This window comes from Littorina saxatilis, linkage group LG1 (genome assembly GCF_037325665.1).
Source record: "Littorina saxatilis isolate snail1 linkage group LG1, US_GU_Lsax_2.0, whole genome shotgun sequence".
Lineage (NCBI taxonomy): Eukaryota > Metazoa > Mollusca > Gastropoda > Littorinimorpha > Littorinidae > Littorina > Littorina saxatilis.
Window position 1 is genome coordinate 56,793,627 of NC_090245.1, and position 26,783 is coordinate 56,820,409.

General features: G+C 41.8%; 2 protein-coding genes across 3 annotated transcripts in view; both read right to left on the reverse strand.

Annotated features, from left to right (window-relative positions):
- The window catches only part of LOC138974886 (uncharacterized), a 42,748-nt gene extending 36,749 nt beyond the window's left edge, over positions 1–5,999 (reverse strand). Inside the window, exon 1 of the mRNA XM_070347611.1 lies at positions 5,964–5,999. The gene's annotated coding sequence lies outside the window, so the exon portion shown is untranslated. The remainder of the gene's footprint in view (positions 1–5,963) is intronic.
- Positions 6,000–6,338: 339 nt separating this feature from the next.
- The window catches only part of LOC138974922 (D-aspartate oxidase-like), a 30,320-nt gene continuing 9,875 nt past the window's right edge, over positions 6,339–26,783 (reverse strand). For both annotated transcript variants that reach the window (XM_070347641.1, XM_070347636.1), the window contains exons 2-11: positions 19,862–20,085; positions 19,351–19,471; positions 18,535–18,614; positions 18,068–18,133; positions 14,218–14,272; positions 13,041–13,142; positions 12,430–12,500; positions 11,602–11,719; positions 10,609–10,707; positions 6,339–9,886 (exon numbers count right to left, since the gene is read on the reverse strand). In XM_070347641.1, coding sequence (XP_070203742.1) covers positions 9,767–9,886; positions 10,609–10,707; positions 11,602–11,719; positions 12,430–12,500; positions 13,041–13,142; positions 14,218–14,272; positions 18,068–18,133; positions 18,535–18,614; positions 19,351–19,471; positions 19,862–20,055 — 1,026 coding nt within the window. In that variant the 5' untranslated portion in view covers positions 20,056–20,085 and the 3' untranslated portion in view covers positions 6,339–9,766. The remainder of the gene's footprint in view (positions 9,887–10,608; positions 10,708–11,601; positions 11,720–12,429; positions 12,501–13,040; positions 13,143–14,217; positions 14,273–18,067; positions 18,134–18,534; positions 18,615–19,350; positions 19,472–19,861; positions 20,086–26,783) is intronic.

Below are 26,783 nucleotides of genomic sequence, written 5' to 3' on the forward strand. Positions count from 1 at the left end.
GTATGCCTCTAGCTCATTCAGTGCTGCTTTTGAAATCCTCCCTATTCAACTCTGCGCTTTTTTTTGGCTGAAAAGCATGCCCTTGAGGGACCCATACAAACCCGTGAATGGGTGATTCATCAACTGCTCAGTCCACCTGACACTGGACTGTGTCAGAGACTATAGAGTATACTCTATAGTCTCTGACTGTGTCATGAATTTGTCCTCTGTGATACTAACACTAGCTAGGCTGTCAAGTATCATTCACTGTTCAACTTCTTCAAGTGCTAAGAATCACATGGAACAGGGGGATTTGTAACCGTTAAAACTCAGAGGATTACCAATTACAGTTAACATAATTAAAAAGAGGCGAAGCCATCAAGGCTCACGTAAGAAATCGACAAACAGTAACACAAACTCAAACTCAATCACTCCGTCACACATACACACACACACACACACACACACACACACACACAGAAAGAGCATAGGTGAAACTGTGCAAGAAAGCGAGACACTAGATCTAGATCTGTCTGTATGCATGTAGCCTACTTAGATACTTACAGGGACACGACTGCCAACTAGTCTCGGCGCGCTCAAAATAATAATGACCGAGACTTTCAGTACTTCCTTCGCGTGACGTCTAACCCTCTTACGTCATAATGTGACGTCAATGTAATGTGACGTCTTCAAATGTTAGAGTTTCTACCACAGACATACACACACACGCACAAACACACACACACACACACACACGCACAAACAGACAAAGTTACGATCGCATAGGCTACACTTACGTGAGCCAAAAAGAGTTGTTTTAACCAGAGCAGTGCAGCAGTAACCATGAAATATCTCTCTGTACCAAAATCACATTTTCCCAGTCAGAAACGGATAGATTGTACATTACCCGCTATTACGAGCTAGTCGTGTGACAGAGAGTTTTCTTGCAAACGAGACTGTAGATGTTTCACGACGGCTTTAGCCGGAGTGAAACAGCAGCAGTCGAGTGTGCAAGAACACTCTCTGTCACACGACTAGCTCGTAATGGCGATTATGTCTCACAGCTTCAACAGAGGAGAGAACAAACACGTTTTGCGTACTCACGCTTGATAAACCTAAACACAGGAGCAGCCATTGTGGAGAGATCTACTTTTTGACGAAAGTGAACGAACAACTATGAATGACGTCTCGGTATATGTGAATGACGTCACAGTCATCGTCACAGTCTGTATCTTTTGAAGCATTCCATTCTTCATGACGTCTTTCTGTGTCTGCATCCGCGAAATGTTTGTTCTTTCCGGGGTCTTTGTCATCTATGTTCAGAACTCTGTCCTTCTAGTTTCAGACTAACAGGCCTCCTGAGCGAGCCACTTTCCAAGGGAAGCTAAACTCGCGTATGGAAACAGTACTGTAGTCTGGGATGCCGTTTTCAGTATTCTCAGCGTTGAAGAATTTGTAAAGAGAAGACACGACAACAGCAGGAGAAATAAAAGTCGTGTGTGCATTTTGGGGCTTTTGGAGGGACGATTTCGAGTTTGAATCCGTTCTTGCACATGCTCCAAAGCGCGTAACATACAATCTTGCACACGTTTGCTTTAGTAGTGGCAAAGAAGGAAAGCGTGTGACATACATGTATGTATACAGTCCGGGCACACACAAAACGCTAAATCACCCCTGATGTGTGTATACTGTACATCAACCTCTACATCAGCACAAAACTGCACAAGTTTGACAGCATAACTCCCCCCCCTGCACCAATTCACACATGCTCAATTCATGTCAGTTGTTCACCACCAAACCTTAAACTGCTAACCCTATGAACACACACACAGGCAGCCAGCACTAAGGTTATTTGGTTAACATTGCATTTGCAACAGGAAATTGGTGTCATAAAAAAGAACCTTTTGAAACAGTCTAGTTGTAAAGGGGGAGGTAAAGCATTGATGGCTTTCGTAACCTGCTCTTCGCACTGCCATGTTCTTGTCATACCTGTCAAGAGGGTTGTTGGGAGCCCAAACGCCTGTCTATCACAACTTGTATTTCCACCACTACCCTATCATAACACATGTAATGTATTGTGGCAAAGTTATAAAATCACAATTTTTTATTTGTCTTTTAGTTTACATCATACAACACCAATATATATATATATTCCCTGTGTAAACTGAAATGTTTTGTTCAGAACTCTCGAACTCTGTCATACCATTGTGTGTTTTGTGTGGGTTTTTTTTGGGGGGGTGGTGGTGTGTTGTCTAGCTTTCTGGAAAGGGTGATTGACTTCTTTTCCACACAGTAGGTGTCTTAAAAAGTGATGTGACATGTATTAGCATCCCAATTTTGCCTAATTAATATCTTGGCACTAGCAAGATAGGTTATGTTCATGATGTTAGTTACAAAGTTCATTTTAAAAGGACAGACTGACTTTGGATAATTCACTACAGATTTATCATTACCAATTACAGCTTATACCTAAAACATGTAAAAGATAGCTCTAATTCCGAACAGGAGAACTGATTCAATTTAACCTGACACAATCAATTGTTCCAATGAAATACAGGGGACTTCCACTAAATCACAGTCCAGTATATCGCGAATTCGGCTATATGTTTGTTTGTTTGTTTAACGCCCAGCCGACCAGGAAGGGCCATATCAGGGCGGTGCTGCTTTGACATATAACGTGCGCCACACACAAGACAGAAGTCGCAGCACAGGCTTCATGTCTCACCCAGTGAGTCACATTATTCTGACACCCATCAAGACTGGGGTTGTCCATTCCAGCGCGTAAGAATGTGTTTTTTTTTTGTAACAGCAGAGAAGAGAGTAGTTTTTTTGTTGGTCTTTCCCATACTGTACAACACCAAGATAAACTCTGACAGTATTCATCAAAATCAAATTCGTGTTCACATGTTAAAACCGAGACATTATATCAACTAACAACCCCGGGTAAGAAGGTCAGTGTCTCTAAACTGGGACAGGCAGCTGTGTTCAGATTGCAAGTACCGGTCATTGACCCAGGTCTCAAGGCCAACCAGCTATTACAATGCATCTGCCTTTGATCTGACCGCCCATCCAGAGCAAACATATTTCCCCTCTGTATTTTTCCTATGATGTGTGATCTATGTACCACTGATCCAATTTCTGTGCAATGTATAGGTCATTGAGACTGTTTTCTAAAATATGTTAACACCAGCTTTGCAGGGATGCAACTGCTGAATCAAAAGCATAAAGATTACCTGTAAACTATTCTAGGATCAGGAAATCTGAAAATCTGTTTGTTTTCATTAGGAAATAGAAATGAAATATAATGCTTTTGATTATTTATGACTAAAGCTGTGGTAATTAATACTAAATTTGGCTGGTATGACGCCTTGTGGCATTTTGTAATTATATTAATTACCAATATAAAGTTGACCGACATGTACATCAAATTGAAATGAGGGAACATAATTTTACTCTAAAATGGGCAATGTATAACAATTTATTTAACCAATAATATTTTCATGTTTTACATTTTACATTGTGTATAATTACTCTGCCAATGTATGTTATTGTGTCTAATCATATCATACATTCTGTACTTATTCATTTTCATTTTTGTCAACTTCGCCTGAAAAAATTGAAATAAAAAAAAATAAAAATTTGGCTGGTATGCAACATTCATACTTCTGCTTAATCTAACAGTAACATTAACAGCACACACATAGAGAAAAAAACCAAGAAAGCAACTCAGAACAAATTTTGTAGTCAGCTTTTTATACTTTTTTTCACACAACGAAAAACTTAATTTAAATAAAACCATTTTGCTGATTTACTTTTTTTTTAAGTGTGTGTGTTTATGTGGTAGGTAAAGTTCCATAGTAAATTATTTTGTAAATTGTGTGGTAGAGGGTACATAAAGGGGGTAACTTTCAGTGAGGTTTAGTGTGTGATTGTGTGACAGGGTGTGAATGTTGTTTTGATTTCTTGTTTCTTTGTGGTGGCTTTTATTTTCAATTCTTCATTAAAACAAGGTTAATTATCATTATATTAAAATATAGCATTTTAGTCATCAAGTCTTGTGTGTGTTTGTGGTAGTTATTAGTAGTGCAAATCCACATGTATGCATTATAAGTATGAATGTACGTCTTTTGTGTATGTGCTTAGCACGCGACGAGCCGCTGAGGCGGTTGTAAGAAATCCGGGCAGGTTGGGGGCCGGTTGGGATTTTGGGGGGCCGGTTCAAATTTTGACTTACCGGCCCGCCTGGCCGGTAGCAAAAAAGTTACACATACACGCATAAAACTAAAAGAGGTATAAATTCTAATATACCGTTTTGTCCCGTTTCAGAATACAAAAACAGACAACTGGTGTTCACAAAATTATCTGGAAAGGCTTCCCATTCCCAACCAAATTTGTGTGCAGACAAGTATTGCCTCGAAGAGTTAAAGCCTTACTCACTGTACAGCTGATGGAGTCTAATGGACTTCCAGCTTCTACCCTTATAAAGTTATAACTCAGGCGTTCCTGGAATGCACGTTGCTGCACTTTTTCTGTTCATTACTATCATTGCTCTTGTTGGAGTCATATATATATATTGTACCAACAGACAACTGTGACCTCAACATTCTAATGTAATAAATTTAGACTGAATAAAAAGCATGATATAATATATATATCAGGACTGAGAGTGACACAGAAACATTGATATCTTCTTCTTTGTTCATCATTTCATGGGGTTGAAACTCCCACGATCTTGTCCATTATGTATGACCGTTTTAACCCCGCCGCAGCATGCATACGCCACTTTTGGGGAAGAATGCTGAGTATTTTCATGTTTCTAAAACCCTCCGAACTCTGACATGAGTTACAGGATCTTTTCCGTGTGCACTTGGTCTTGTGCCTGCATGTACGTGTTGTACATGAAGGGGGATAAGACACCAGCAGGTCTGCAGTGCACATAAGTTGACCTGGGAGATCGGACAAATCTCCACCCTTAACCCACCAGACGCAGCCTGGATTCGAACCCGCGACCTTCCACATGGGACTGGGAGGCCGTCGTCTTATCCACTAGGCCACTGCATCCGTCAGACACATTTTAATAGATTGAACGCTCTGCCAGATCAAGGTTAATTTTTCTTGGGGATGGTATATTTCAAAACAGTAGGTGTGTTCTATCCTTCATTTACTGACTTATTGCATCAAGTTTCTTTGACTTTGAGCATCTCCCAACCACAATCTAATGTGTTTTAGTACTTTTACAAGTGCAAGAATTGTACAAGCTAGCTTACAGATCTATACCTGTCGACGTGTTTCCGACACACCCCTGGCTAGTAATTGGCAAGGGTATTCACTCTTCAAAACCCATACAAACCTGACTGAGTTATTTCCAACAATCGTCTGTATTTAAAAACTATTATCATAAAAGAATTACTGACAATGCAAGATCAGCAGCTCCCCCCCCCCCCCCCTCCACATAATCTAAAGTGACTGAAATCAAACAAGAAATCCACCATCTGTGTCATCATAAACTGACTTTCCTTCTCAGTTAGTGAAATGTGAAAATATACAACTGATACAGTTATAATAGAACTATAATAAATACTATTCTAGTCAATATCATAATGTGTGTGCAGGGACCTATATTTATAGGTCTATGGTGTGTGTGTGAACGTGTAACTGTGGTGATGCATAATGAAAGCAAAGCATACAACACCCCGTGCTACTGAATGCAAACAAGATGAAACGATCCGGCAAATCCTTACTTCGAACAAGTCTTGCCAACAAATGACAAACTGAAACTGCTCGCAGTCGCAATGGGACTTGCGAGGACACCTTTGACACTCACACTGGGATCGTAAGTTTGGTGGAAACTTTGTCAAGATTCACAACAGATCTAGCTCTGCAGAACTTCTTACGCTTACATAGTAAGATGAAGGATGGTAATTCTTGCCCTAAAACGTCCACATTCCAAGCATAACACAACCAAAACAAATAACTTCGATTACCGTGGTCAAAAGCAGACGGCTCTCCCTCGCTAGAACGCGCAACGACACCTGTTGGACAGCAATAACATTGCTCAAGGGACATAACTTTGTCGCATGCTTTCTGCGTTCTCGATAGCTCAGTGTATGTGACCGTGTTTGGTCTATCAGTATCAGTATCATTTGTGCTTTTAAGCAATTATTAATAACTTTACATGTGGCGGACTATTTCAGAGAAAGTTTCGATATATTTTTATTTTTCTACTCCTTACCACCTTCCCTGCCAGTATATCATAATCTTATTAAATGGTTGTCCTATTGATGTGTACACGGCACACACACACACATACACACACTCTCTCTCTCCCTCTCTCTCTTTACAAAAGCAACCAGGTCACATTCAGATTTCATCCTTTATTCAACAGGATAGTGGGACAAAATTAGTCTATAACTATGAGAATATATTACGTTTAATTTGTCACATACTCATACATGTATATGTACTTAATCACATAGAATATACTTTCATTTGTGAAAAATCTTGTTTTGTCAAATGTAAAAAAAAAACATATGTACTATTGTTACATGTAAAGCCCAATTGTTGTTGCATTTGTTTTCTCTCACAAATTAATCAAAACAAAAGTAACAGAAATCAACAAAACCAGAGAGAGAGAAAATTCCACATATATTTCTCATATCACTTTAATTAGGTGAGGACATGTTTAAAATAACTTCAACAATGTGTAAGACTTCACAGCATTCAAGCAATTTGCTGGGATTTTTTTTGTTTTGAAAATTAGCAAAAATGACTATTAAACTTTAAGACAAAGTTTCTTCTATGTCGCCAGTTGGTCGCCTGTCAATCGTAGACAACTGTTTGCGATGGGGTCCGGCAGCTGTAGTCTCTTGGTATTCTCTTCCGAACCTTGTGTTCACATAACAGTTTTTGTAGGGCTATTTATTTAGCTCTAAAATATCTCCCCTGTTTGACTGACTTTGCCTCCAAAGATGATTTTGGTGCTTGGGGCACTTGGTTACTAAAGGCATTTAACTGACTTACACCACCAAACAACATCCCTGCCACTGCATGTTTTTACAGATCATTTGACATATTTCAGCACCAAAACACACCCAGCTAGAAAAGGTAACAGAAGATCCAAACACAACATAGTACAGGTATCAAAAGGGATACCAAATGAAAGACAGCAATCAATGCTCATGCCATATGTAAAATCAACAGAATTTAAACAAAATTCAATCAAAAATATCTGGTTCTATAACAAATTAAAATATTGGACAATCACGCAAGTTGGTCCATTACAAAAGAGAGTAAACAAATTTATACAAATACGAGGAAGTTATTCATTATAATAGATCAACTACAGTTACAAAGACAAGAAGGAGAAAGACAGTATCATTTTATTCAGAGAATCCCAAGGCAGTCCTGTTTTAATTCATGCTCATTATGACAAAAGTTGACCAGAAGATGCAACCACAAAACAAAGCAATATAATGTATTGAAATAACAAAAAAGTCCAAAGGAAAACAAAAATGCAGAAAGGATGATCCAAAAGCAGCATATGAAATACTTCAGGATCAACAGGTTTTGATTAAATCATAAATGCCTTTACCTCTACATACAAATGCCGTTTTACTTGAACTCTAAAATTCAAATATCATAATTGGTCACATTTATTTACTGGTTAAATCTACTTGCAAGAGCACACACTAACATCAGTAACAATAGAACATTAAAAGACATAAACACACAGTATGGAATTTGTGACTGCTAAATATCAGTTACTGATTAAAAACACGTATCTAAAAACTTAAACCCTTACCTGAAAGGTTCCCAGCACAACTCACTGATTAAAATGTACAAGCACATCAGCAAACCCGAGATAGCTACAACTGGTTTTGAAGCCAGCGTCGCTACCAACTTATCTAATTCCCTGCCCGAACAGGTACATTAAAAACATAAGGTAGTAATTAAATGCTGTGGCTGAAAGTAATGCGAGATGATTAAGGAACAGGTAAGTTAGCAAAAAACTCACCCCTTTCACCAGAATCATGTGAAACAAAACAGCAACTTGAAAACAATTTGCGTCTGCATCGTTTCCTTCATTTTTGTTCACTCAAAAAATCTATAGGTCAGTTATATTTAAGTACTGGACAGTAAATCATCAGCAGAGACTGAGGCACGGTATCATGACATACAGAGATAGCTGCATGGTGCCTATACAGACTAAACAGCTGGTGTGGCACCATCACAAAATATCACTGAATTAAAGGATCACATCAAGATCAGGTAACATCTTTTAAGGCAATGGTGAACAAAATGCTTACTTACAACAGTCACCGTTTTAAATTGCTTCGTGCGTCTTTGTTTCTGGGCCAGTACTCTTGATTTTGGTAACGTTCTGTTTCTAAGACTCTGCACTTTCCTTTGACACAAGGCTCAGTGATTAACTAGATCAAACATATGTGATAGTTGCTATTGAATGAATGAATGAATTTGTACGATTGGGGTGTACATACTGTGACTATAATTGGAACCTGGCAGCGCATGTCCTGATGTACCCATGTACTTATGTTTGGTTTTGATTATCTGCTAGGGAAGTAGATATTTGCAAAATATGCAATGCAAATAATGGCGGCCAAACTTAATATTTTGCTGATATCTCTTGACAGGAAGTAAACTTGAAAGGATCAGCAATATAGACAGTTACAGCAGCACATAAGGGAACTTGGATGATGTAAAATGTTGAAGCTGTAAGCTATTAACTGCAAAATCATGTACATGTACCTAATTGGGTAAAACTAATAACTGCTTTCATGAACCATTCTCAAAATTGTCACCTTGTTATATTCACACTTGGCCAGGTATCAAAAGAAAGCTTAAATCATTAGAAACGGAACACTATCAAAATCAAGAAAACAGAGCCACACGAAGGCATCATTTAGGTTACCAGGGCGAGTTGCTTCCCTTCAATTGTATGAAACAATCTTCTTCCAAAGTATTTCTGCCTCAATTTTATTGATACTCTCTGTCCAAAAATCGAAAATTTTAATAATAAATGTTCATTTGATTAATATACTTACCCAATTCACACTGTAAATAGCTAAGATCATTAGAAAATGGCCCAAAGTTCGAACTTAAAAGTTGCAAAAATTATGACATAACAATCACAAGTGCTTTGACTTGTGGAGCTTCATGTATCTCCTGCTTGACTTACGCTAATAAACCATTATCTCCCAATACTTCATTTGCATTCAGTTCATTGGCTGACAATCCCACTTGCACTCATGTTTTTGCATGAGAGCGTTTTAACCGTACATAACCGGGTTTTTTTCTGTGCCATTAAGGAAGCCATTCTCCGTTTTCGGGGGATGCTTGCCTGGTGTTTTTGTGTTCCTATTAGCCATTGAACACCAACAGGGCCAGTAGGTTTTCTTTGCAGACCTGCCAACCCCTGTCAAGCCTCAAGTGTAGCAATTAAGATTTTTTGAGAATTTGCAGCATAGCACATGGTTTTTAAGTGTAGCATTTTCTACAATTTATTCCATCACAAGAATAGATATTTTTGATAAAGTTTCATGATAAGGCAGGAACATATAATGCCCATTTGAGAGTATCTGCGGTGCCACTTTTTAGTTTAGACAATGTTGTATGACCCATTTTGTGACCGCTACACAGAGTGAAAAGCAGAAATGACTACCAAGAGGGAACTGTTGCTTGCTTGTGATTATTTTTTTTAAGCATAGCCATTAAAACTCTAGTGTTTTCAGCCTTTATGGTGAAGTGAGTGAGGAGCCTCTGAATCCAATCACAGTCTGGCAGAAGGGGTGATCTCCTGAGCCCATTCTTTGGCCATCCTGGCAGCACGAAGACTGGTTCCCCAACTCAGTGTCACCCCATTAGCTCCATGACCGTAGTTGTGCACCACCTGGAAAGTGGAAGCAGAAGACAATGTGTAAATCATAAAAACCTCAAGTTAAAATTTGATGAACCCAGTGCTTTATTTTGTTTTTGAACATGAGGGGTCATTTGAAAGTGAAGGGTCAAGTTTGTACGATATGGGCCAATTTCATCCATGCAGTCACGAACAAATATTGTCAGATGAAACTACTGAACAGCCATATTAATTCCTGAACTTTGGCATACTACCTAATCACATTCTTTGTAACATTCTTTTAATCTCACAGAGTGGTTTAGTGATACACACTTTATACAGGATCAGATTCCACACATCCGACAGGTGTGCGCACTACTGGTGCAAATCACAGAATCCAATGTCATTTTGAAAAATAATGGCACAGGCTTGCCGACAAAAAGAATTACTGTGTATACACCCCCCTCCACCCCACCTGAAAGTAGAAAAAAAATGTCCACATCCCCCAAAGAAGGTAGGCTCCCACTTGTAGACAGTTTTACTGACTCAATCGATACAGTCTGCAAACTAAGGGCTATACATTCAGAGGGAAAAAATCTAAAAAAAAATACAAAGTTCCATACATTTTCAGGAAGCATGGTTGTTGTTGTTTTTGCGGATAAACCACTTTAACAAATCATTCATTCAATGAGCCGTAGTGGACGCAGCTTACAACAGCAGGGGTGTCAGATTCAAAGTGAAGGGTAAAAAGGCCCAAATCATTATAGTCTCCTTACCCTGAGCTTTTTGCCTCCTATGGTGAGAAGTTCTTTTTCCAGTCGCAGAGGATCTCTTGACGGTCGGATGCCAGCCCAGCTCCCCACAACCCGTCCTCCCTGCCAAAACAAAGGGACGAGTGACCAGTCAATTTAATACAATACAGCATTACAAGAAAACACAAACACACACACACACACACACTCACGCATGCACACACACATACACACGTTAGACAAACACACACACACATGAAAAACACACACACACACACACACACACACACACACACACACACACACACACACACACACACACAGATTAAGACAAATAAGAAACAAACACACTTAAAAATGAAAGAAAGGAAAATTCACTCATCTATCTATATATATATACGACTTGTGTCTGTGTCTGTGTCTGTGTATGTGTGTGTGTGTGTGTGTGTGTGTGTGTGTGTGTGTGTGTGTGTGTGTGTGTGTGTGTGTGTCCGCGATGCACGGCCAAAGTTCTCGATGGATCTTTTTCAAATTTGGTGGCCATATTCAGCTACACCCCGGACACAACCTGCTCGATGAGATATTTCAACACATGCTCTCAGCGCGCAGCGCTGAACCGATTTTGGTTTTTCTCTGGATCCATTCCCAGTAACTCTTCCTTATCTTCTCCAGTCACGGTTTTCAGCGTTTATCTCCCTTCCTTCGTGTGGCGTAAATCCATATTCCCGTTTCTATTTTTAGAAGGTCACTGTCGACAACGCTCAATCCATATTCCCGTTATACTATTTTTACTCTTCTCCAGTGTTTTGCGCGTTTATCTCCCTTCCTTCGTGCGATGCGCTGGCAAAGCCGGCGTACACCCAGCTAAGCCGGGTCCCCGGCACAGCCGGGTATTTGGCTCGACTTCTTCCCGGCGAAGCCATACCCGGCAAAGCCGGTATTCATCTAGTACAACATATATGGGCCTTACATCTTATATCACTGTACATCGTTTTCTGATCCTGTTCCATAACTGACCTTAATCTGGGGCAAGATTTCTCCTGCTCTACGCAGAATGTCTTCCTGAACCTCAGGTACAATGTCAATGCTGTAGTTGCCTTCTTCACGGGTACCTCCCACTATGATGCAGTCATCACTGCAGAAACAGAAAATATTGACTTTAGTCAAAATATAAATACTGCTAAAAAAAACACAACCTACATACAAACAAGCCAATAAAACATATATACAAACAAGCAAATAAAAAAGCAAACACACACACAAAACAAAAACCCCACTTCCATCCTACATTTCAATAAACAAAACAGGGCTGTGGTGGGTGTGAGGTTGAGGGGGGTGGGGGGGGGGGAGGAGGGGGGGGGGGTGGTGTTGTAGACTAGGGTGCCAGGACAAACAGAATTTAAGGGGATAATTTCCCACTGCCTAATAGCACCATACAAATTTTGCAACATTCTCAACAAAGAAGGTCTTGATGTTAAGAAAGCAAATGAACAAATTCAATCTGAATTAAATTTATCTTCTTTTCCATGGAGTATAGAGTGAGCATGAATTCATTTGTTATCACATCCTTGTGCCATAAGAACAATTAAATAATTTTGCAACAAAATAAAGTAACAGATGAACTCTATTGTACAAAATGGTAAGTATAATAAGCACTATTTCTTTTGAATCGGCCAATCAATAATCTACATAGGAGGGAGAGATATAAGAGGATGCGGCGGCCAGGGTAAGGTGAGGCAAGGAAGAGGGGTGGGCATAGACAACAAAAGAATGAGTAAAAAAAGGGAGTCAATGAGTAAAGTAGGTGACGGAGATGAAACTGAGTACATGTACTGTATTACTGACTGTGGTATGAAATAGGTAGGAGTTTTCTTGTCATCGCAGTAAAGGAAAGTCTTCACCCATGGGGCTTTTACCTGCACACATAAAATATGTCAAAGTCAATCAAAAAATGGTGGGTTTTTTTAGTGTTTTTTTTACTCAAACTTAATTAAACTGTATTACCACTTAAGATATTTGTAAAAGTCCAATCACTGAACATCAAGTCATCAGACATCATGCTACTGAAAAAGACCACACACACACAACACACAAAAATACCCCCCAAAACACCATAATATAATGCAAAACCTTCACTTGAACACATACAGCTAACTGCATCTTCCCCATGACTGAATATAAAATGTCTGCAGAGGGACCCTGTCATAAAAAGAGTTGTCAAAGACAAGTAAGCTCCCTATAGCTACCATTACAGTTTCTTGTTTGTATTGAAGTGTTCTCTTCTTTCTCAATCTTACTCTCAAATTTTTTTTTATAGGGGTTAGGACGTGAAATGGAAGGTTAGATCAACAAAAAACGAACAAACTTTTCCTTCATTCTAAAAAAAATAGCAGCTCTGAACATACATATAACAGGCATGCACAATGTAAGCACTATAACTTTGTCAGAGAACTTACATGAACTAGCTGCCCCTTGACTGCGTACATGGAATGGTCCTGCACCAGCTGTCGAGATCCCAAGGCACTGCAGTTGATCACGATGTCGTATGCGCCTGCAAGCTGTAAAAGTGAACTACACGTAAGATGTGATCATTCTCTGTGGTTTGGTTTTGTGTTTATTCATGTGTGCCTGCTACATGAGTCTACATTATCAAGTGAAAAAACCATTTGGATGACTGAAAGAAAGACTTTGCAAACAGATGAGAGAACTATTCAAATACTAGCATTTTGGGCCCGGCTTCGCCAGGAGTTTCTCACTTCGACTCTATATAAGAATGAGACAGTGTAAAAGTATTTAATACCAACAACACACTCTGTTTGCTGAAACATAACTTTGACTTGAGTTATCTCCCTTCCTTAGGAACGTTCTGGATACTTGAGAAGCAGTCTAACATTGACTCTTTATATTCTGTAAAGACTGATCAGGCATGCCTGCAAGAGAAGAGTTACCTCCCTTAAATTTATAACAAAGTAAGAGTTACCTCCCTTTGTTTCTAGACATTTCCTGAACTATCCGGTTGATTTTCTCTTCTTCATTGTTTCTCCTCATAGGAGCAATAGAAAGTCTGTAATATGACTGACATTATGTGCTTATTACATGTGAACACCAGGCACTGAACTGGCCTTGCACTATATAGGCTGTATTCAATAAATGGGAGGTCCATAATCTGAGAAAGGAAACAATAAATCAAGAAACTAAAACCCAGGTGCACATCTGCGGCTCCTAGGGAGTGTGCATGCACAACATCTTGTTCCTGCCTCTTGCCATCTCAGAGGTATGGCGACCACAGACAGACAGACACACACACACACACACAGACAGACAGACACACACTCTCTTTTATTTAGATGTATAGATACGCACAATGAAACATAAAGCAGCAGCTGAAAGGTTTGAGAAACAGGACACCCTAAAAATATGTGATGGAACATTGCCACCAAATATGTTTTAATGAAACAAATTTACATTTAAAAAAGAGAGAGAGAGGAGCAAGGCAACATGGAAAGTAGACGAAGAAGCAAGTATATAACTTTGAGTAGCAAAACAAAAAAGATCTCTTCTGGCCCTGGCAATTGACCTCTTAACTCGATCAATAACAAGTCAATAGCAATATCCCACAAAAGTTAAACTTACCTCATCAAGCTTACCAACAGTTCGAAATTCAACAGTTCCACCTTGTTCTTTAAACCTGCAAAAAAAAAATTGCATAATTCAGCAGTGAACAGCAAAATCAATCTGTCAAACATATACCAATTACATTGCTGTCAGATACCACCAGACACAATGCTTAAGACTTTTAAATTTTACCAATGTTTCAACACTTTGACTTTCATTCCGGCATTTGTGGTGTAAAATGTTTATATTCTAAACTGGGGCCTGTCTGGTTTTAGCAAGTTTGATCCACTTGTGAACATGCTATGTTAAAGGACAGGCTTCCTACATGTCAGTCACTCAATTGGGTAAAAGAAGGGAATGTACAGGATTGAAAGAATGCTATAGCTCTGCACTTAATCATTACGATCAGAAGTTTGGTGTGCTGCCCTTAATGCTTCAATTAAGACGTGATCGAGGAGCGCAATGGCCTTGTGGTTCAGACGTCGGCCTTCCATGTGCAGACCTGCGAACCCCTGTTTCGCACTTGGAGTATTCTCAAACAAACTTGGTGTATTTTCAGATAAATGAGCGTACTCCACGCAGCATTTGAACATCCATGATAAAACATGCTTCACAGCGTTAACTATATTTAAAGCAACCGCTTCTTTTTTAATGTTTTCTGACAAAAACTGTAATCATGTGTCAAAATACTGGATCAGCTTCGGTATGCGCTTGTGAAGAAAAGTAGTTTAGGAATTGTTTCTCGTTGTATCTTTTCCCGCTGACCATACTGATTGTATTCTGGACAATCATGCGTACAAAATACGGCAAAATCCTATGGGTTCCCAGATCTGCATGTTGAAGGTTGGGGGTTCGAACCCCAGCCGCACCTGGTCAATTTATCTGCAGACCTGCTAGTGCCTTATACCCCTCCGTGTGTACACGCCTAAAAGACCAAGTACGAATGGTAAAGATTCAATCAATATCAGAGTTTGGTGAGTCATAGAAACACAAAAACACCCAGCACACATCCCCCGAAAACAGAGTATGGCTGCCTAAATGGCAGAGAAAAACCAGCTCGTGCAAACTCATGAGGGTATGTGAGAGTTGTAGCCTATGAACGCACTCGTTTCTTAAATAAACCCTACACATATGATAAGTGTGTGACAATGTGCACATCTTCCGGCTGCGTACAGGGCACTGCGGCTTTAAAGCGCACCTGAAAAGGATCGGCGTAGCAGAGTCGGCATTGTGCGATTGTGGGGCGGCCGACCAGACAGTAGAACATGTATTGAATACATGCACAAACTTCACCTTGCTGCGGAACCAGATCTGGCCAGAAGGAGCTACACTGGAGACCAAGCTCTGGGGAACGTCAGAAGACCTGAAAGCGACGTTCCAGTTCACGACAGCAGCGGAACTACGACCCTAGACACAACCGTCGAACGCAGAAGAAGAAGAAGTGCCCTTACAGCCAAGTGCCCAAACAGACTTTTGCCCTTAGAGCAAGTGCCCTAACAAACTTTCTGCGCCTTAGCAGACGACACGAACTTCTTCTCTACACAGCTTATTTACATCTGAGCGGCGGCCATGTTTTATTCCGCCTAAAATCTATTTTTAGATTGATTGAGTTGCACGTGCTAGTTTATGTAATCTAAGGCTATATATTACTTTTAGATGTCAATAATGAATGGATATAGACACTATGTTGCTGTATGTTTGTGCTTAAGTCAACGACATCTAAAGATGTCTTTAGATGTCGTTGGCTTAAGTACAAATAAACAAGACCCCACAGTACATGCGATCATTATTTCAGAAAGCAACAGACAGATATAGCTCAACCAAATTAATTTCCCCACTACCCCGTATTGATTTATATAAAACCAGTTTAGCGTTTTCAGGCTCAACAATTTGGAATTCGCTACCATGTGAGATAAAGGGGTCAAGCACGATTAAACACTTCAAATCGCAGCTTCGCAAATATCTGTTGTCAGGAACAGTTACATTCTGAAGCTGTTTCTAGCAAGAATGCATTGCTATCACTAACCTCTATATATTTTGTTGATGATGATGATGATGTCGACGATGATGATGATGATGATGATGAAGTTGTTGTTGTGTGTGTGTGTCTGCGTGTGCATGTGTGCATGTGCGTGCGTGTGTATGTGTGTGTGCGCATATGTGTGTGTGTGTGTGTGTGTGTGTGTTTGTGTGTGTGTGTGTGTGTGTGTATGTGTGTGTGTGTGTGTGTGTGTATGTATGTGTGTGTGTGAGTGTGTGTGTTGTATTGAGTGCGAACGTGATTGCAGGCATGCGGCGCGCGTGTGTGTGCGAGTCGACTTTTCTTTTCCTTTGTTTTATATTGACATACATGTACATTTCAATGTTCTATTATGCATTATGTAGTCGTATAGGTAATGTAGTAATACTGTATGATTGCGATTGACAATTGTCCTTTTATTGTCTTAATTTTTATGTCTTAGTTTAGCAGGGACAGATTGTAAGACTAGGCGTGAGCCTAAAATCTCCATCCTTGAGTAATAAAGTTCGTTCGTTCGTTCGTTCTCTCTCTCTCTCTCTCTAGATGTTATTCTTCTGGTTGCCAGTTTGTTCTTCTTGTCTCAGGCTAGGATTTTGAGTTGTTCTCAGTTCAGGTTGATAGAATTATGAGTCAGCCCTTGCAAACTTTGGATGTATACTGAATGTAGGTCAAATACATAGCCTAGTTCAGTAGCTGCCAAATCTGTATTTGATGTGGCACTACTGACCTAGTGTAATGCTGATGCTTGTAACATAACTATGGCCCCTGTGTTTATGTGTTTGTTTGTGTGTTCTAGTTTTGTGTTTGTGATGTTTGTCATGTGCCTGTGTTGTATTCCTGTGTGTGTTCCCATCTCCCACCAGTCTTGTGCTTTGAAGAATGATTACCCTCATTTGTTACCTCCCTTGTTGTGGTAGGAAACTGATGTACAGTTTTGGTCAGTTCATAGTGCCACTTACTGACTTAGTCCATTCAGGACTTTGGTTATTTTGTATACATATATTGTAGGTCTTTTGTATTCTTTATACTAGAATCCTTTTGTGTCATTTATGCGTTGTTGTTTGTTTGTTTGTTAACTGTCAGTTTTTTTGTTTACTTGTTTGTTTTGTTGGTATTTGTATGTTTAGTTGTTGTACTGTTTATTTGTTGTTGTTCTTGTTTGTTTGGTTGGTCATTGTTTGTTGACCGATTAGGCGCTACAGTATTTGATGTACAACCCATACCCAACAGTCCCTTGGTGGTCCTGGCATAAAGCAGCTTGTCGGTGATGTGAGGAATGAGATTGAGAGTTTGCACTGTCTATAAGCTTGTGTTCTGTTGTGTTAGAAACTCTGAAAGCGACTTGAACTTACTTGTGTAATTTGCATTTGACTCTCTAGTCATGGTTTGTTCATGTTGTTTTAGTTAGGACTGCAGTATGTTGTGTTGTGTCACTCTTTGCTCTAGGGCTTATGGTGTTGTGAATAATTATGTAAATATTTCTGCTCTTGTTGTTTACAACATTACTTTGATTTTATTGCTTATTTTCATGACTTGGTTCCTGAAACTTAATACAATTTTTGTATTATGTTTTCAGGTCATTGCGTGCTAGCTCCACGTGGGGTTTGAAAAAAAACAATGAACCCCGCCATCCAGTCTGTTCGAGTTTGAGAGTGAGAGTGAACCTCCCCACAGATATAAGAAAGACCCATAATATAAGCTGTCAGGAGTAAATCTGGGGTAGCTAACTTACTGTAATATTGCCTAGAAAACAAGTGGTGTGTTGGCGGCAATGACAGCTGCAGCAGCGGTATAGTACCAAGTGCTTAAGCTGAAAAGAATCAGGTGTCTTCCAATCACTGTACTTACTTTCTCATCAGCCACGGCATGAACTTCTGGGGCTGTGTTATTACAGTCACAAAGGAGCATCCATACCTGAAACAAAGATGAATCTATTTTTCTATATCCGAAAAGATAGGGTGTGTGTGTGTGTGTGTGTGTGTGTGTGTGTGTGTGTGTGTGTGTGTGTGTGTGTGTGTGTGTGTGTGTGTGTGTGTGTGTGTGTGTGTGTGTGTGTGTGTGTGTGTGTGGGTGTGTGCTTGCTTGCGTATATAAGTTCATGTGTGTGTGTGTGTGTCTGCTTGTGTGTGTGTCTGGCTGTTTGTGCGTGTGTGTGGACCTGCCTGTTTGATCATACAAATGCTTGTACATGTACATCTGTTTTTCTAAGATTCATATCAAAAGTCTCACCATGTTTACGATATGAAACTATGTGTTCAAATGTAATTTAAAAAATGTCAGTACATGTAACACCACTCTAGCTTTCCCCAACATACTTGAAAGGTAATTTTAGACGCTTCAGGTCATCTGGTGTCAGCAGTTTGAAGTTGAAAACAATGCTCTCAAACAGTTGATTCTGCAAAATCAGTTAGTTCAAGCGAGCTTAATTATTGCTATTTTAACTATCAACCTCTATGTCTATAAGTCAACATGACTTTAACTACAACTATAAAGCAGAAGCAAAGAAAAGTAATGTATGCGTATATATAAACTGAGTAATTGATCATACATATAAATATGGTTATAATCATTGAATATTCCTTGAAAGAAATGCTTTGCTTTCAAATACCTGGTGTTATTTTTATGTGCTATTCAGCAGATTCTGTGCAGAGGATGAAAACAGACTTGGCTATAGTCTTGAATATTGTTCTTTCCTGTTTGCCTTGATCTGTCACTTGTGAAGTTTAACTTGGGGACTTTAGAAAACAAATGACACAACACAAAGGGTTAATGTTAAGAAAGCAACAGGCACTCAATCTTGAGAACATACACATACCGTTGTGTACACAAATTCATGCACGCACGTCCCATCCTTCCCTTTCTCCCTCTTAATTTTCTGTATGAATGGGATTGGGGGAAAAAATCACTGAGGATCTCAGCTGATTTGCAACTCACTTATCGTTTCTTGTATTCATTCCTCAACTAGTCTATTTTTATGAAAACATCAAACAACATTTCTTTATATACTAATACAACCAAAATTGTCAATGCCATTATGTCATTAAAGACAGGACGGAAGGTTAAAAGAGGTATTAGCAACATAGATCTAGCATTGAATACCTGAACTGACTTTGGTCAGATTCTACACACACCTGTACAGCCGACTGGTTGTCCGACAACATATATCCTGGTACTAATGTCTGTCCAGTCTCACCGGCTTCAGGAGACATTGCAAGACTGGTGTAGTAATCCCAAGTGTCCTGCACCCATTCTCTGCACAAACACAAACGCTCTTGCAAGAACCAAACAAACAGTAGCTTCAAACTCAACTGCTGTTAATTGTATACAAATCTGTATACAACTGTTACTTACTATTCTGAGCTGTGAACAAACAGAAGATTTTTTTAACTCTTTAACAAATTTGCCTGACTGTTTCAGATGGAACTCCCTTGACAAACTGTATCTGTGTCACTCTTTTAACAAAAGTAATTAAACATTAAATTGACTAATACTTGACTGTGGCAGATGAAACTCCCTGGACAAATGAAGATTTTGTTATTCTCCAACAAAATTCAAAAACCATTAATACCTGATTGACTCCGACGGAACTCCTTTGACAGTTTAATTCGAGAATGTGTCACCCTCTAACAAAATCATTAATACCTGACTGTCTCAGGTGGAACTCCCTTCACTAATGCAGCTGTCGGTCGGTAGAGGCCGCCAGCACCAGCACTGGTCGTGTCCTTGTCAAATTTGTCCGCTATGATGGTGACCTTGGCTCCCGGGATGGACTTCTGGACATTGACAGCACTCGTCAATCCCACTATGCCTGCACCTATGATGGCCACACGCACCATGCTGCTGTCTCAACCTGCCTGGCTTACCTCCTGGTCGAAAGAGTGACAAAATACAGTATTACAATACTATGGAATTAAAAATCTCTATTGCAGGGTTCAAGCTGGAAGGAAAAGAATATGAGTCGCTTGATCATGAGCCCCTCAACTAAATTTTGAAGGGACACTTAAGGCACGAATCACCAAGTAGGCAACATTGTTCTGTCCCAAAACGCTGAGTTTAAGATTTGCTATTGTATCATGTTATAAACAAATTGTGTGTGGGATGTGTGTGTTCGTGTGTATGCATAGGTGCCTGTGTCTGGGCATGTGAGTGTGCATGTATGTATACATGTATGTGTGTGTGTATGTGTGCGTGCATAGCCATATGTCCATGAATGCATGTATGTGGGTGTGTGTGTGCAGGGGCGGATCCAGGGGGGGGGGGGGGGGGGGGTTCCGGAAACCCACCCCCCCCCCCCCTAGCCTAAAAAAATAAATGAAAATAAAGAAAAACTGATGCTCAGATTGCACCAGATTGCTTCATTTTCCTTAAATTTTCATCAAAATGTTTCCTAAAAGAAGTTTGGAAACCCCCCCTTGAAAAGGATGTGATCCGCCCCTGGTGTGTGTGTGTTTGTGTGTGTGTGTGTGTGTGTGTGTGTTGATGAACCTTCTAAGAGACAAGGGTGGTACACTGGAATGCAAGCTCGATGCGCCTAATGACTAGCACAAAGGAATTTGAATAGTTTGATCATTTTCAGATTGTATGCGCCGATGTCAAATGGCGCACAGGTAAACGGAACCCTAGCTGCTACTGTTATGCTGTATCTACACAATGGCCCTCTCAAAATCATCCCCTCACCCTGATACTGGGAGGGGAGGGAGAGAAGAAGACAATGACAATGTTTTAATTTTCGAGGGTAACAAGAATAAGCTTTTTTTCATCTGGCCCTCGCCCTAAAGAGGGACTAAGTATAAACTACTTTTACTACTCTACTACTTAAATTAAGAGATCAAATCAAATCAAATCAAATCAAATCAAATCAAATCAAATCAAATTTTATTTTACGAGGGTTGTGGCATAAGCAATATAAACGAGCTTCTTTTCAACCAGCCCTCGCCCAGAGAGGGACTATTCTAATCTTAAATTTATATACAAACGTAAAACAATTACAAAAGATAAGCATGACAGTAAAAAAAAATAAAAAAGGCAGAAAAACTATTCACATGACTATATACACGTTGTAGGCTATACATACATTCTTGCGTTATGAAACACTGATGCTTTATGGACAGATATGATCAATATGAAAATAATCAGAACGAAGTCTTCCATCACTGTGACTTTTCGTAATTTGACATTAAATGTAATGCGAGGTGTTTTTTGAAAGTATTGAGACTTGTTGGGACTCGAACTGATTCCGGGAGAGAATTCCACAAAACGCTGCCAGAATAAGCTAAACTTGATTTAAAGAGATCTATCCGCGGAATGGGGACGTTGAATTTTCGGCTTGGTTTGGCTTTAAATTTTGTAATGAAAGCACTCGGTGCATGGCCGGAAAGGATTTTGTGATTTAAATCTTTCTTTTAAGGGCAAAATCTTAAGTTTTTTATAATCGTCGAAAATAAGACTGGATTGTTTTAATAGAACTGATTTTAGTGCTCGTCTGTGTAGACTATACAGTGGTTTTAAAATGTTTGCACTGGCTGAGTCCCAGATGGTCGAACAATAATCCGTGATGGTTTGTATGTATGCATTATAAAATAATAACCTTGAGTGTGGATCAAGAAAGTGTTTTATTCTGTTCAACAAATATATTTTCCTCGACATGGTTTTACACAACGATCTAACATGATGGGTCCAAGATAGATTATTATCGATATTTACTCCCAAAACTTTGTGATCTCCTACTTGCGCTATTGCATCGTTGCCAATTAATAAGGAATGAGGATTATTCTTGATGTTTTGTCTTTTTTGCCTTGTTGTAATTAACATGTATTTGGTCTTTTGGGGGAGAGAGAGAGAGAGAGAGAGAGAGAGAGAGAGAGAGAGAGAGAGAGAGAGAGAGAGAGAGAGAGAGAGAGGCTGCCAGCAGCAGCAACATCATGTAACATCAGCCGGGAAAGAGAATCCGTGATTCGAGGTCTTTCTGGCTATTGCTCCATTGGATGCAGCATCCAGCTGTGTTCTCTACAATTTCTGGTAGATGTGCAAGGAAATATTTCATCACAGCTACACGCTTTCGACCCAAGAAGCCTGTATGCATCTTGCCGGTGGTGGCGATTCACAGCGCCGTGTTCAGTTGTAATTTGCAAGCAGATCAGCAGCACTGTGCTATACCTAAGCGGATGAAGTTATCACTTTATTCAGTTATTCTGCAGAAAAACAGAAATGCTGGAGAAAAAACGTTTTTTCTCCAGCATTTCTGAATAATGTCATCATCCGCCGAAGCATGGTTTTTTTCTGCAGCAAAATACTTTTTCTGCAGCATAGTGTTTAAATGTATTTCTGCAGCATTATTGCGATTACCTTTTTCTTCGGAATAATAATTTTCTAGAGAAAAACCAACGTTCTTGTAATGTAGCGTTTGTACCCGTCTCCCCTAGGGTATAATAGCTCACTCCACAGTGGACCAATCAGAAGGCGTGTCAGTGGTCATTCACTCCCATCCATTGATTTGGAATGTCTTCTGGGTGATGCTACCGGTACAAATGAAACAACACAAAGGGAAAGTTAATTCAATAGAGTTGGTTATTTCTCCTCTGACAGTGTGTGTGTGTGTGTGTGTGTGTGTGTGTGTGTGTGTGTGTGTGTGTGTGTGTGTGTGTGTGTGTGTGTGTGTGTGTGTGTGTTTTCTTCTTCTTCTTCTTCGGCGTTCCTTCTTCTTCTTCTTCTTCGGCGTTCCAGGATTTTTGGCCTCAGGTCAGACTTCAAGTTTTGTAGCTTGAATAAAGCTAGTGGTCAGGATCAGGGAGTCTTTGGTGCCCCAGAGTTGCTCCTGCAGTGTGGCACCTTGTGGCCAGTGATCTGTTCTGGCTTCCTGGTGGAGCGGGCAGGTCTGCAGGATGTGCTCCGGGGTCTGTGGGCCTGTTTCGCACGGGCAGTTCGGTGTGTGCGACAGACCAAGGCGGTGCATGTGGGCACGCAGTCGACAGTGTCCAGTCCGTAGGCGGAAGAGGATGGTCTGCTGATGGCGCTGTAAGTTGGGCATCTGATCATCAGATGGCAGCCTGTGTTGGGCATTCCAGGTAGTTTGGTAGTGTCTTTTCACCAGGGTTTTGGCTTCACTGTAAGAGACTGTTGGTCTTGTCTGCTCCAGATGGCTGCCAGTCTTGGCCAGTCTGTCCGCTTCCTCGTTCCCTGAGAGGCCACAGTGAGCAGGGATCCACTGGACAGCGACGTTTGTGCTCTGGGAGAGAGTACAAAGAAGACGCTGGGTGTCTCGTTCCAGCTGCTCTTTGGGCGACTGCAGGCTTTGGACGGCGGATCTGCAGTCGGTCAGGAAGACGGCGTGAGAGGGTGGGTGTTCGCTGACCAGGCTAACTGCTTCTCTGAGAGCGGTGAGTTCTGCCCGGTAGTTGGATGACAGCTCTCCGGCAGGCAGGGATCTTGAAAGGGTGTGTCCGTCTGGGTAGCGTACCAGGATCCCGCTTCCTCCGTTTTTGATGGCACCATCTGAGGACCCGTCAGTGTAGATGTGAGTCCATACTGAGGCGTTGTAGTCCTGGTGCATCATCTCCAGCGTGAGGTTCTTGAGGACTGCGTCCTGCTGCTCTCTCTTGCTGGTCACTCCTGGCATGTCAGTAACAAAGAGCACCTCAGCGTCTTGGAGGGGCTCTTGTTCTTCAGGGGTGCGTGGTAGGAAGCTGGTTTGGGTTCTCTCTAGCTGCTTGGCCAGATGGTTGAAACTGCTTCTTTTCAGCCTGTTCTTCGTCATCTGTTGGGTGTGCTGGTGTGCTGGGTGAGAGGGGAGTCGTTGCAGCTTCTCGTACTGCACGATGACCTTCTCTTCTCGTCGGTGGTCCAGGGAAGGGAGTCTGGTGGTGGCTTCAAGGGCGTGTATGGGCGTAGTTTTCAGTCCCCCTGTGATGATGCGCATGCTTGCGTTCTGCACTTTGTTGAGCCGGCTGGTGTTGCTCTTCGCAGCTGTGGCCCAGGCTGCAGCTCCATACTCCATCACAGGGCGGACGTGTCCCGTATACACCTGTCTGAGGATGTTGCTGCTGGCTCCCCACTTTGTGCCAGCCAGTTTCTTTATGATGGGGAGTCTTCTCGTAGCCCTCTTCTCCGCCTCTTTGATGTGTGGGTTCCAGGTGAGCTTCTTGTCTAGCTTGATACCTAGGTAGGTAGGGGTGTCTTCCTGTGGTATTGCCTGGTTGTTGATGGTCAGTTGGAGGGTCTCTTTGGAATTGGAGAGGGAGAAGCAGGTGGCTACGGTCTTGAGGCTGTTCACGGTGACACACCAGTCTGTCGCCCACTTAGAGGTGATGTTGAGGGCCTCCTGCATCCGGACTTTGGCGGTTGCGGTGGACTCGGCAGCGCTCCACATCGCAAGGTCATCGGCGTGTAGGGCTTTGGAGATGTGTCTGGACAGGCTGTTGGTGATGTCGTTGATGAAGACGACGAAGAGGGTGGGGGATATTACTCCTCCCTGGGGGACTCCTTCCCTGATCTTCACAGCGTAGCTCAGGTTGCCGTCAAGCTTGACTCTCGCGGTTCTGTGGCACAGGAAGCTCTTGATCCAGTTGAACATTTGTCCAGCGATTCCTGCCGTCAATAGCTTCAGGAGGAGGCCTTCCTTCCACACCTTGTCGAAGGCCTTGGAGAGGTCAATGAAGGTGGCAATGACTTTCTTCTTCTCCTGGAAGGCATTCTCTATTGATTGGGTGAGGTAGATCAGCTGGTCTTCAGTACTCCTGTTCTTCCTGAAGGCAGACTGTTCATTGGTGATCAGGTTGTTGGTTTCCAGGTGCCACATCAGCCTCTTGTTGATCATGCGCTCGAGGGTCTTGCCGAGGCAGCTGAGTAGACTGATTGGTCTGTAGCTTGTCTTTTGCTTGCGGTTCTTGTCCTTCTTCAGGATGGGTATGATGATGGCCTCTTTCCATGCTGAGGGGAAGACGCCGGATCTCCACGACTGGTTCAAGAGCTCAAGGAGCTTAGTTCTGGCAGCAGGCCCGAGGTGCTTGATCATCTCGTTGCAGACTCCGTCCTTTCCGGGCGCTTTCTTGCACTTGAGTCTTTTGATCGCATCGACGAGCTCTGCCATGGTAAGATCTGAGGTCATTGGTGGGGCTGCGTTTCTCTGCTGTCGGAGTCTGGTTTCAAGTTGTTCTGCAACTTCCTTCTTTCTTTGGGGTGGGACTTTGATGGTGCTCTCGGTCTCAAAGACGTCGGCAAGGAGATTTGCTGCTCTTTTTCCAGTGTGGAAGGTTCCGCTGTCTTCTAGTACTGTAGGTCCCCGCGTGGCCATGCTGTCTTCGTTTAGAATTTTGGTGAGACGCCAGAGTTTTCCTGTGTCTGAATCGAGGCCAATGGTGGAGGTGATTTCCTGCCAGCTTTGTTGCAGTTCTTGTGTCTTGGTCTTGTTGAAATCCTCCTTCAGTTGGTTGTGCATGGTCGTTGTTTCAGCGGATGGGGACTGCTCCATGCTTTCTCTGGCTTCTGAAAGTCGCTGGTGCAGGCAGGCCAGCCTTTGACTCCAGTAAGGTTTGTAGTCCTTCCTGAAGCCACGGGGGATGGACTTCCTGGCAGCCGCTAGGATGGTCTGTGTCAGCTCTTTTACGTTGTGGTTGATGTCCTCTGTGAAGGTGGTGTTGCGAAGGCTTTCTGCGTGGAGCTGGTACTTGGTCCATTTGGCTTTCTTGAAGTTCCAGCTGGCTTTCTTTCTGTGGTACTCCAGGATGGTCTGCATGTCAGCAATGGAGAGGGTGATGGGTAAGTGGTCACTTCCTCCCAGTTGGTCGTTGACAGTTCTGGTGGTCCTTTTTTCTACCTCTTCTGTGGCTATGGCAAGGTCAGGGGTTGAGCTTTTCTTCCAAGCTCTGGAGTAGTAGGATGGCTTGTCATCTGGCTGGTTGATAAGGATGAGCTGGTTGTCGGTCATCCAGTCCTGTATGTCTTCTCCTCTTGCGTCAGTACTGTCGTAGCCCCATGCTGGGGAGTGGCCGTTGAAGTCGCCAACGATGAGATGTTTCTCGTTTGGGAGCTGGATGGTGTGGAGGTCCAGCTTGGTGGTAGGTGGGCTATAGACGTTGGTGATGGAGAGTTCTTCTCCCTGCAGGAAGGTCTTGATGGTGATGTACTCAAGGTCGCCGTCTGCCGTCTGTGCCGTCATAGCTGCCGGGATGTTGTGTCGGACTAGGGTGAGGACTCCACCCTTGTGTCCGGTCGGCCGGTCCCGTCGGAAGGTGTCATAACCTCTGACGAAGAATCTGCGGTCTTCTTTCAGGTGGGTCTCCTGGATGCAGATAATGTCGATGTTGTTGTCTCTCAGAAAAGCCTGTAGCTCTGGTTTCTTTCTCTGGACGCCTTCTGCGTTCCACTGCACAACCCTGATGGCTGTCGCTGGATGTTGAGTTCGACCAGTTGCTCTACTCTGTCTTCCCCTGGTTCCCGAGTCAACAGAGCCGCCAGTCGCTGAGGTGGACCCCCTTGAGGCTGAGGGTCCGGCACCGTTCCCGCCTGGCAAAGGTCCACGGGAACGACACCATATCGAAATATCTGTCTGAATCTGAGGCATAATCCA